Source organism: Hippopotamus amphibius, chromosome 3 (genome assembly GCF_030028045.1).
Source record: "Hippopotamus amphibius kiboko isolate mHipAmp2 chromosome 3, mHipAmp2.hap2, whole genome shotgun sequence".
In the NCBI taxonomy this organism is placed as follows: Eukaryota; Metazoa; Chordata; class Mammalia; order Artiodactyla; family Hippopotamidae; genus Hippopotamus; species Hippopotamus amphibius.
The window spans coordinates 95,911,877-95,924,090 of record NC_080188.1 but is presented as its reverse complement, the minus strand read 5'-3'; the positions used below and the strand labels follow the sequence as shown (position 1 = coordinate 95,924,090).

The 12,214-nt window shown below is 43.9% G+C and overlaps 1 protein-coding gene across 10 annotated transcripts in view; it reads right to left on the bottom strand.

The window, feature by feature from the left end:
* The window catches only part of KLHL2 (kelch like family member 2), a 142,285-nt gene extending 130,978 nt beyond the window's left edge, over positions 1-11,307 (bottom strand). For 7 of the 10 annotated variants that reach the window (XR_009052541.1, XR_009052543.1, XR_009052544.1 and 4 more), the window contains exon 1: positions 11,103-11,307. Coding sequence is in view for 2 of the 10 variants with exons in the window: in XM_057726129.1 (XP_057582112.1) it covers positions 11,103-11,128 (26 nt within the window). In the remaining 8 variants the exon portion in view is untranslated. Of the gene's footprint in view, positions 1-3,867; positions 3,989-9,719; positions 10,058-11,102 lie in introns of those variants that run through there. The other 3 variants (XM_057726130.1, XM_057726133.1, XM_057726134.1) reach the window with 2 other exon arrangements.
* Positions 11,308-12,214: the final 907 nt, after the last annotated feature.

Here is a 12,214-nt window from a genome sequence, read left to right as displayed (position 1 = left end):
GACCTACTTTAACTGTTTACTAAGATTTAACTTTAAGGCAGACACTGTACTAAATTTTCTTTCACTGTTTGTTTAATCCTCACAACAACTCTATGAGCTAACTACTATTAGCAACCCCATATAACAGATAAAGAGATTGAGGCAGAAAATAACTGGGGTAACTTGGTAAATGGTAGAGCTGGATAAAAGTGCCGCCAGTCTGACTCTCAAACCCATTCTTTTTGCTAATGTTCAACACCATTTCCTACATTAAGCAATGAATACTTAATTTCATATTTAAAAGTATAATTTTTAAGGGTACAAAGCTCTATTAGTATTGCTGTGTAAATTATTCTTTCAAGACCTGGGAGCCAAAAAATTAACAATTAGAATCAGGGTACCATTGTGGGAAGGGTTAACTGCATATGAACGGACAAAAGGAACTTTTTGAGGAGATGGTTACACAACTCTAGAAATTTACTAAGATCACAATTATAATGGGTGAATTTTATGGTATGTAAATTATACCTTAATAAAGCTATTAAATTAAAAAAAATTAGGATACCAAATTAAGCCTAAAATAATTGTACCTGTATATACATCACACAAAGAACAAAAGGCAAACATCATTTATTGTATCATTTCTCTTCATGCCTCTTCCTTTCCTAACCCATTTCTAAAAGGATAATTCACTTTTTAAATATTACTTTATTAATTCTGCAAGTCATTTTTGAGTGCCAACTATGTACCAAGCACTATTGTAGGCACTAGGAATATATCAATAAACACAACAAAAATTCCTATCCTCGTGGAGCTTGGAGTTGGTGGGGGACAGGGTGGGGGGGTGCCCACCGACTATACACACAACAGACCAGCAGAGTAGGTCGCACATTAGAAAATAAGAACTACGGGAAAAAAGGGGCAGGGTAAAGAAAGTCAGGAGTATGGAGGTGCTGGTGATGGAGTGACGGAACTTACAGTAATAAACAGTGCTCAGGGCAGGCCAAATTGAGAACTGAGATTAGAATGAGGACCAGGAGGTAGGAGAAGGCCCAGACAGAAGGAAAAGCTAAAGCAAAGGCCAGTATGCACCTCATGTGTCCAGGATGTGAGAGCAGGGCTGGAGAGGGGAGTGCAGATTGTGTGGGGCCTTGGAGGACACCAGCTTTCACCCTGAGTGAAATGGGGAGGTACTGCAGAACAATCCAACTTACATATTCAAAGGACCAGTTTGGCTGCGGTCTGAGAACAGTCCACAGGGGTCAAAGATGAAAAGAGGGACACTACTGAGAAGGGTACTGTAGGAGGAGATGATAGTGGCTTAGAACGGTAGCAGCGGCGGAGGCAGGTGCAGTGAGAAGTGTCTGAGTTCTGGGCATATTTCAAAGGTACTGCTAATAAGATCTGTTGACAGAATGCATGTGGCATGTCAGTGAAAGTCTGAATAACTCCAAGTTTTTTGGCCTGAGCAGCTAGAAGGATTGACTTTCCATTAATTGAGTGGAGGAGGCTGCAGACAGAACCAGTTTGGGTGTTGGAAGATCAAGGGCTCAGTTTTTACACATGTTGGTTTTAAGATATCAGACTTCCAAGTGAAGATGTTCTCAAATTGGCAGATGATTACAGGAGTCTAGAGTTTGAGAGAAAAAAAATCTAGCTGGAGACAGAAACGTGGTACATGAAGCCATGAAACTTGGGTACTCAAATATTAAGATAACCCAGCACTAACCATAGAAGTTATCCTTGCTCATTCCCCCCTACCCCAGAATCAGCACTTATGGAGAGACACCTGATCCTTTGAGGGCTTGCACACTAGAAACGGACAGCAAACTTGCTTCCCCGTCACCTGAGTTTCTAAAGGGACCTTACAAATGAATTAGTACAATCACTGCCTCCAGTGGATGAGTCCATGGCTGGAGTGGGAGAATGGGATGGTACACTCTACTCCCTGTGGCCTCGTGTGTGTGCGTGTGCACGCACACACACAGACAGATGAATTCCACCCGGCCTAAGGAAAAGGAGCTAGTAAGTCTAGAGGCCAAGAGAGAAAGAATACCCAGATATGGCAGAGGGGAAGTGGGGACACACTTCATAGTATAAGACATATTCTCATAATGCTATTTCTACCACCCTTTCATAAAGAAAACAGTAGGAAAAGCAGAAATTATGTATATACGCAACCTACACAAACTTTCTGACCATATAACACTGAATATCCACATATGAAGCAAGTTAATGATATTTATCAATATATCTGCTTCAAGTGTAAGTAATTTTACAACAGAGGGAAAATATAATATTGATGACTGGCAAAACTATCACAGAAGGCTTTTCAATGCTCAGAAAGGAAACAAATGCAACTATGCCCTACAAAGATTATCATTAAGGGTTAACAGCGTTTACATTTGTTTAAGAAATTGGGAATTAAAACTTCCTGCATTAAAGAGTTAACTTTAAGACAGATACCATACAACAACCAATGTCTATATTGCTGTTTTCTTAAAGCTAAACATTTTTAGCTCCCACTTTTCTAATGTACTCCAGAAACTCTGCAAAGAAAAGATTCTATTCAAAGGCTTAAAGGAATAAATAAGAAATAACACTGCATTCTTTTAAGTGTTCTCTGTACTGAGAACCCCTTATAATGCAGCACCCTGCCACAGGTCTACATTTTCAACACTGAACTCCTTTCCACAATATTCTAATTCCCATATAGTTTTGTGTCAGATGGTCTCCTGTCCAGAAGCAGAACTGAGTAACAGAAAATGATACACCATGTCTAAAACTACAGACATGGAAGATGAACATCCACTAGGACGCAGCCAAGTGGTTGGGGAAAGGTTTACCTCTCAACTTAAACCATAAGCGCAGTTACACCTCCCTGCTTCCCTTGGGAAGCAAAGGGCTAACCTTTTCTAGAAAAGCTCCTCACTATGAGAACCATTTTCTTTAAAACATCTGGAGGAGATATTTTTTCAAGGTTCTTTTACTTTTAATGCTTTCCCCCAACTTTACATCCCATAACCAGTGTTAAAATTCCCCAACAGCCTTTTGTGACAACACATACTCTACAGTAGTTGAGGTTTCAAAGGTTTTGATCCCAGAACACTGCTAATAGATAATCCTAAAGCCTTCTTTCCATGACTGACTCTTCTACAAACTCCCAGCTGTAGGCAAGGTTGTCTTCTCAGACCAGGTAACTTTCTAACTCTGCCTAAGAACACACTGTCGCCAATAACTGAATTCTCAGAGAGGAGGCAAATAAAGACTCTAATAAGGGTTTTCTCCTTCAAACAATCAAGATTCTACAACCGAGCAAAGGTTTAAACGTACTGCAAAAATTTTGAGAACATCCTAAAAGTAACAAACAGTTTCTTTAGATGCATATTATTTGCTCTGGAATAGTAATTTCCAATGGAGGGGAAAGAAGGACCACATCACCCAAGCAATTTTTCTAAACTACACATAACCAATCAACTCCCTTCATGTGAAGATTCAGGCAAACCCTTCTTACAGGTCTCGGTATACCAGAATGACAGCATCTCCAAGAGCATCTCCAAGGGGAGAAAGGCAGCTATTTACCATTTTTTAAAAAGGGGGTGATGTAATATGCTCCACCACCTACTTACCTCCCACCACGGGATAATCATCTCAGAAAGCAAACTCTTTAGGAAACAGAAGTTGTTTATGTTTTCAAGGTTTCCTGGTGGAAATAATGCCGTAAGACACGTGAATGATGCAGCTGAAAAATGGAGGAGACCAGACTTTCCACATCCAGGACAAATACTCAGCCCCTGTGTGGCCACCATCTCTGCTCTCCCCTTTGCCTGTTCACCTCAAAAGCTGCAAGACTCCCCTGCTTGCAATGAGTCACCCACCATTACTCACAAATTTCTGCCAAGTTCACATCAGCAGCTGTTGTTTTCAAAGTCACCATCCATGCTGTACTGCTATGAAGTTTCTCCATTACTTTATATCTCTTCTATTTTCTCTGCTGTCTTCCTAGCTAAACTTGCATTCAGAAGCTGATTATCATTAGAACATTGCTCCCATAACAAGTTCAGAACATGAGAAGTCGAGATTCAACCATAACTCATACTTTAATATTTTTTATGCCACTCTACAGTTGCCCAACAAAACACCCGCACATCCTTCACCTCACCCAAATAATCACCATATTACTTAGAGGCTGTAAAAGTAGGCTTTCTCCACTGGAAACATTTTGGTTTATGGTAGAGTTGTGCTTTCAGTTTTTGCAATTAGCTACAGGCAAAAAGACATGCTCTGCAAATTTTCTTCAAGTGCTTGGAATTTAAACTTTTATTAGGTATAGACCCAGCAGACTAACTGTAATCTATGAACATACGGTCATATTACCAAATAATATTAATGTCTGCCTGAATTAGACCTTCACAACGTAGACCTTCAGAAGTGAATGTGTAAAGCATCTTGTGAGATAAAAAACCTCCTATCCAGTCACAGAACACCTTACAGACATCATAATAATGCCACCAAATACATTAGTATAGTACGTGTATTGCTAAAAGTTATGTTTCCAATTTCCCAGAGCTGGAAAGGAAAAGTCTAGAAAAGCTGGCGATGTTCAATTTTACTAAAATGGCTTAGCACTTAAAGCAGAGTGCTACACCTTCCAGAGGACGGAGGGGGACTTTACACAGCACCTGTCCTCCCCTAGGACTGGTGTGTGCGAGAAACACGGGGACTCTGAGGTGGAGAGGTGACAGAAGCTCTCTGTCTGTAGAACAACAGAGCTGTAAAAAGCTCTGCTTCAGTTCAACCCCACTCCCTCTCCCGCTTTCCCTCCCACCTACTGACAAACAGAGCACAATCAGGCACTTGTCCCTGACAGTGACTGCTACCAGGAAAGCGACCAGGGTAAAAGCATGTCTTATGCAAGATCAGTCTTACTTTGAAGAATATTATAAACAATTGACATTAGCACTGTCAGGGTGGGATATCTGTGAGGTGCTAAAATAAGGAGGAAGAGGTGGATGATCCACTTCAAGCATTTCCATGTCTTTCATCTCTCATGTTTCTGACCTTCCTTTTGCCACTTTTCCCATCACCACTGGCTGGTAAGGGGTCAGGTATATGACGTGGCGATTCAGCTTACTGGGCTACATGTTCCAGCATCTGAACGAAAAGGCACTACAAGAGGAGCAAAATCAGCTGGATGACATGAACTGTAGCGCTGGTCTGTGCTAGTTACTAACCAAGTGACCTTGGATTAGCCACTAAGCCTCTCTGGGCTTCAGACTGTGTACTTATAACACAAGGTTTTTGTTATTCCACAAATCTAATATGAAATGTAATATGAAAGTCAAAGATAGTAACACCTCACCTACTTGCCTCAGGGAGCTATATAAGCAACTAAACACTATGTGAATGTAAACACAGAGTTAAGAAGAAAAATGTTAGGGTTAGGAGCTAAACTGAACATGGAAATATATTTTTACGGATTTTCTTGGCCTTCCTCATTTTAATTGCAACACTAAATTAAAAGTTATTGGCAATACTCCAGACCACCACTACTGTTAATAAATCAAGTAGGTAAGCACTGCCTAGACGCCCACTGCTTCCCAATACTAAGCAGGGTGAGGGATATAAAAGGTGCTGAACAGAGAAGCCTTCGCCAGTTACCAGCTAAGTGAGGAGGCACTACCGAAACCATTGCAGGATTATGGGCTACTAATTATAAACAGTACAGGAACTGCAAAGAGGAGCTACAATGAATTGGAATAAGTAGGGAAGACTTTGTGAAGGGGATGAGGCTCCAACTGGGCCTTGGAGGAATTCGAAGCTCCTTTAACTGAGGACAGGATAGGAAAAGGCTGAGACTCTTGGCTTGTGATAAGGCAGAGTTTACCCTAGGAGGTTAAGGCACATAATGATTTTGAACATTTAAGATAAGGCCAAAATGGTGGAGGGCTGAGACATCTGGGTTTGTTAAGTCTCTGACTTGACTCGATGTTGGGGGGTAAAACAGTAGGTGGACTGAAAGGTGATGAGAGAATACCTACGAGTTCAACAGGAGAAACAATCCAGGTGTCAAGGGATGAAACCGTGTCAGCAGAGTATCAGCAATCAGAATGGACACCTGAAACCAACATTGTACAGTTCCTGGGAGCTGATAAAACGTGGAAGATGATGAAAGACCGAGAAATCAAAGACCATTCCAAGGCTTTGGGTAGCCAGGACCAGAAGAAGGATTATTCCATTGAGTAAGTGGAGATATTATAAAGGGAAGTCACTTTGAGAACAAAGATTATGAAAACTCAGTTTTAGACACGTTGAATCTGATGTAAGAGCGAAGGGTAGGTGTTCTGCAAGAAGCTCAAAATTCAAAACTGAAGCACAGATCTAGAGCCCAGGCTTAAGATACAGATGGAGCCACAACTTAGTGATTAATAGTTGACTGAAAAGAAGAACTGGCCAAGGCCTGCATTTGTGAGAAAGAGCTACTGCCAACCAATAGAAGCCATGTGAGTCAAAAAAGCAATCAACAGAGAGAGATCAGAGTCCCAGTTTCTCCTCTACTTGATAAGCTTGGGCATGTAACAGCCTCTGAAAACTGATAAAAAGAGACTTGCACTTAATAAGCTAGGTTGTTGACAAGATTAAATGAGATAAAGTAATAAAATAAATAATATAAATCACATTTAACAACCTAGAGACTAGAGCAGGAGACCAAGCAAAAGTAGTGCCATGGGAAGCAAGGATCTGTTTTTCAAGGCAGGATCAGTGAGAAGAACTGGTCAAAAACATACTTTAGCAAATGCCCATGGCCTGATATGTGACACAGAAAAGCACACAACAGAAGTACACAGGCCTACCCACTACAGTAACTGCATCATATATCTGTTTACTGTCAGTTTCAAACATGAGGAAAAGGACTTTGTTTTGTTTTCCAAGCTATTCCCAAAGCCTGGTCACCAAAGGCACCCAACAAATATGAATAAAAAACCTGAACTCCCTCATCACAAACAGTAAATACATCTGGAATTTGGTAGAATTCTACAGAAGATCATCTGAAAAGCAATTTCCATTCTCTGTATCACCTTGAAAGAATTTTCCACCTGATCTTAAGAAATTCACTAGTTTTCATAAACACTCTTGGTGCAGTTCCAAAACAGCCACAGCTGAATAGATTTACCATCACCTTCACAAAAGCACACTTACTAAAATTTACTGAATGCCTACTATGTGCATAAGAAAATGTAAATTAGAAACAAGAGGTTTAGGACTATTTGATGGAAGGGGGAGGAGTGATTTCCCACTTTCAGAGACTACTATAGAAATGCTACCTATTTTCGAAATCCACTTCTCAAGTTCCCAAATGCACCTCAAAATTTTCCGTATATAAGACACTTCAACACATGCTGACCCACACGTCTTCCTTCAACATTATCTTGTGGGCCATCATTGCCCCTAAGTATTTTAAATGTCTTTGCCTATCATTAAGGAGATTCACCTATGATCTGAGACTGCCCAATTACACTTAGGACTAGTTAAACAAAAACAAGAATACATTCCACTGGGCTATAAAAGACAAACAAATGAGTACTGGGGTAACTCAGGCAAAGGTTCCAAATTCATAGTAATTAAATCTTAGAATTAGAATGAACATTAAAGGTCATCTGATCCAGTGGATCGCACACTTCAAGCTGCAATGAGCTTTTTATTGATCTGTGACAAAATGAGGACAATGTAGTAAGTTTTCATGAAACTAAATGTATTCAATTTAAGAACTATCTTTTAGCCTGAGATTATCTCCTTCTTTGTATTTGGGGAGGGGTACTAAAATGTCCTTTCTTTTACAAAAAGATGATGATATTTGATGACCATAATTTTATCTTTTTTTTTTAACTTGGCAAAACAAAAAACAGCAATTCTATGTGGGATTTCATTTTTTTTTTTTTTACAGTCAGTGAAATCCAAAAATATGAGAACCTCTGCTCTAATCCAACTAATTTTCTGCTGCCTATATCCCTTAGAACACAGTCAACAAGATGTTTGCCCGCCTATGCTGAACATCTCTAACGTTCAAGAGCTTCCAGTGATGTGGAATCTACTGAAAAAAGGTATGGCTGTATATCTGAGGCATGTTTGGAAAAGGAAAAAGTAAGTCCTGTAGGGAGAAAGCCAACTTGTGAAAGAGGGCAAGTAGGAAAACAAAGGTCAAGAAAACTTTTCAGTGAGGTCAAAGGGCTGCACTCTGTCTTATACTCATAGTTTTCCCTCAACTTAGTAATTAGGAAAATCCTTTACAAAAATAACTACAAAAGCTAGAATGTATAAAACACTCCCCAGGTCAGGTCTGATCAGTTTACATTTCTTTCCACACATCTTAGTTTACTTCCTGAGACGACTCCTTTGCTAACCTACATATAATTTTAAAGCAGGACCAACTTTTTTTTTTTTTTCCTTTTTTTTTGGCACACGGGCTTAGTTGCTCCGCGGCATATGGGATCTTCCTGGAGCTGGGATCGAACCCGTGACCTCTGCATTGGCAGGCGGATTCTTAACCACTGCGCCACCTAGGAAGCCCTACATATAATTTTAGTTGAACACTTTTCAGGTTCAATCAGAGGCAAATGTCCCATGGTCTTAATATTACCCAGACCCCAGAATGCGACAGAATCTAAAAGCCACATATACTCAGCGATGCAAAAAACAATAGAGATATAAAGCCCACAAAAATCAACATGAGAATCAAAAAGGATGAGAAGAACTTAAAGGCAAGGAGTAGAAAGAGCAGAAGAAATTTAAAAAAACTAATCTCAACAAGCCCATCTGAAGGAACTAGGGAGCCTGGCACAGTCACCTCCATCCCTCCAAGACAATGTATAACAGGCTGAAAGGGAGCAAGGTGAGATTTGAAAATGAAGCAAAACTGGCTGTTAGAAGCACAAGCAAAAGTATCACACTCAGTGCCTGGTAGAGACAGGCATTCAAATATTTGCAGAAGGAATGAATTAATAAACAGACATTCTTACAAAGAGGATCCGAGCCCCTGCTTCCAACCACATCATCCAAGGCACTTTAAGTCCACAACAAACAACTTTCTTTGCCTTTAAGCTCAGGCTAAAAATCTAACCTTATGAAAAGCTGAGCCCTCCCAATAACTTGCATTGGCCTCTGTCCTAGCCAAGTTCTAGCACAGCAAGGCCCGACAAAACTCCTTCCCCAAGAAATGCCATTTCTCAAATCCAGCACCCATGATTCAGTGTGGAAGGAAAAAACAAAGTTATTGGGAGTAGAAGCAAATAGGCCAAGGGGTGGGAAGAAAATCTACTTCTGATGTACAAAAAGGTAAAAAACACTATAGTTCTGGAATTAGGGCTATTCCTAGATAGACCAAATGAAAACAAAACCTATCTGTATTTATCATTAAATAGGAAACAAAAGTCTCACCAACTTCAACCACCCATGACTGAAAGGTGTTTCTTGGTTTTTGGTTTTAACTATTCTTTCATCCCGGCTGCCATTCAGGCTTTCCACTATATCTCAGGCTCTCATTGCTCCGGCACTATTGATGAAGTCTCAATAGCAACTAACTATGCTGGACACCGAAATTCTGATTAGTTTCTCTCTCTTAGATTCAGTTTATTAATATTTGCACGCACACATTCATTTCATTTTTAACTATCTCAATTTAAATGATTTTTAATGTCTCTCCTCCCTCCCTCCAGAGACTGCTTTCCCACACCTTTTCTCACCTGCATTCTAAGGTCTCCCTTTTCTTTCCTTTAGCTCCCTCTGCTCCAGAAGCAAAACAGGGACGGCAGGGAACTGATATAAAGGGGGCAGGATTACGACAAGTAACATCCTACATGGGATATCCTCTAGACTATGTGCTGTCTACAGACAGACAGCATTTCCTGCCTCGCATGCCTCTGAGCCTGGGCAGAACTCACATGCTGATGCTGACCACCCAGGATCACGTTTCCTAGAGATTCAAGAGCCTTCCCAAACCTGCTGAAGAACATGACCAGATCACAAAGGCCTCAAAGCCACAGCCATCACCAAGCAACTGAGCTCTGGTTCCTATCAGCCAAGGAGGGTCAATTCAAGAGTTGTAGGTACTCCTTAGATCCCCATGACCCGGTCCACTCAAGCTAAAATTTCTGTAAGGCACTTCTAGAAGCTGTAGTTACCAAATCCTATTAGCTCTCCTAAAAGGACTCCATATCAAAAACATTTTCAGCCCAAGCCAAATATTTCTATTTTGGCTGGCATTCTGCCAAACAGCCACAAAAGGCGGGTGTGGTACAACTGCCCTGGAATGAAGCTGGCCAAATCTAAGTGAAAAACGATAAAGCTCCAAGAATGAGCTGTCAAGAAAAGGTACACGGTTCTTCATAACGAGATTTGTTGGCGGTTTGAAAAGTCAGAATCAAAGGGCTCTTGTTACTTCATAAAGGTTGAACTGAGGAAAGCAAACCAAAATTGAAAAGTTCAGAACTCCTGGGGCTCTATAGTCCACTTTTAACAAAATGCTAAAAAAAAAAAAAAGAAAAGAAAAGGAAAGAAAGAAAAACAATCTTCTACTGAATAATTCAGGATCTTCAATGTCTCCCACATAACTGTTCAGCTTATTTCTGGAAGCAATTTTGTTGCAGGTGGTCTTGACGGTACTTGGGTACGAAGGAAAAAGACACCTGTGCCTGGCAGGTCATACACTCCTAATTCGCCCAGGGTGCCAGAGAAACAGAAGATGCTGTGATTCCTGGGTACGATTTTCTGCAGTGCCAGGTAAAAGAGGTCACAATGCCCTGTGGAGCCACGGCTCTGCTCGCTCCGAGTGATGTGCAAGCTCATCCGACAGAATTTTGCTAGGAATTCGGAGAAGCAGGCGAGCTGAGAGGAATCCCTCTCGGCACCGGCGTCGGCACTTTGCAGCTTGCTTTTCCGACGGCCTCGCGCTCACCCTGTGCCTCCAGCCCGCGGATGCTCGGCCCGCCCCGGGCTGCTCTCGCCGGCGGAGGACCCTCCCCACACCTCGCGCGGCGACGCCCCGCCCGCCGGCCAGGCTGGGTTCCGCCCGCCGCCCGGCCCGGCCCGGCAGAGCTGCCCCGCCCGCCGCTCGCCCGCTCACTCACGCGGGAGGCCGCGGCGGCGTCTCCATGGCGGCTCCTTTCGGGCTTCAGCTCGCGGGCGCCCGCCGCCGCCAGCACCATTCCAGCTGCGGACGCCGGCCCCGCCCGCCTGCCGCGCCGCGTCCCATTCGCTCGGGCGCCCGCCCGCCGCCGCCGCCGTCCGCACCCGCTCCTGCAAAAGCGCCCGCGCCCGCGCCCGAGGCGGCCCCGCTCGGCCAACCCAGCTCCGCCGCCGCGCTCCACGGGCGCGCTCCGCCTGCAGGCGCTACTGGGGGCGGGGTCGCAGGCGGGCACTTCCGGGTGTGACGCGCCCTCGAGGCCCCGCCCCGCTCCGCTCCTTCCTGCGGCCGCCGAGTGGGTGCCCCGGGTGAGTCTGCCGGCCCCGGCGCAGGAGCTGAAGACGCGAGGGCGCGGTCCGGCTGGAAAGCGCGGCGTCCCGGTGCTCGGCGTTCCCCGGCCGCCTCGCTCCGGAGGCGCGCTCGCTGGGTCCTCTCCTGGCCTGCGCCCGGGGAGGCGGGAGGGGTGGGCGTAGCCGATCTTTCCCCTGCGGACGGTGAGACAGGCAAGAAGAAACGACTCGCCTGTCCAGGGTCCTAAGCAGGAGCTGGAACCTCCCTACTCGTGCTGTGGTCCGCTCGTCGCACCTGCTGGGCGAGGGCTCGGCACTGGGATGGGATGCAGAGCCCAGCCAGGTCTCCGTGCCGGCCCACCACAGTAACCCGAAGACGCCTGCCGTGAGATAGCAAATCGTCGAGGCGAGGAGACAGGATGCTAATTGATGGTCAAGGAAGGCTTCTCAAAACGTTCATTTTAAAGAGATGGAAGAAAGCGAATCTTGAGTAAATCAAAGAGTGCTCAGGGCAGAGGGAGCAGCAGTGCAGCGACTCCTGGCTGTCAAAGAACGGGAAGAATACAGTGTGGCTGATGGTGCCCCAAGTGCGCCGCTGGGCAGCGGTAGCATCTGGGAACTTGTTAGCAATGCACATTCTCGGGCCTCACTTCAAATCTGAATCAGAAGTTCTGGTGTGAGGCCCAGCACCCTGTGCTGTGACCAGCCCTGCAAAGGATGCTGGTGCCCGCTGAGGTTGAAGAACCTCTGCGGTAACTGAAGCAGA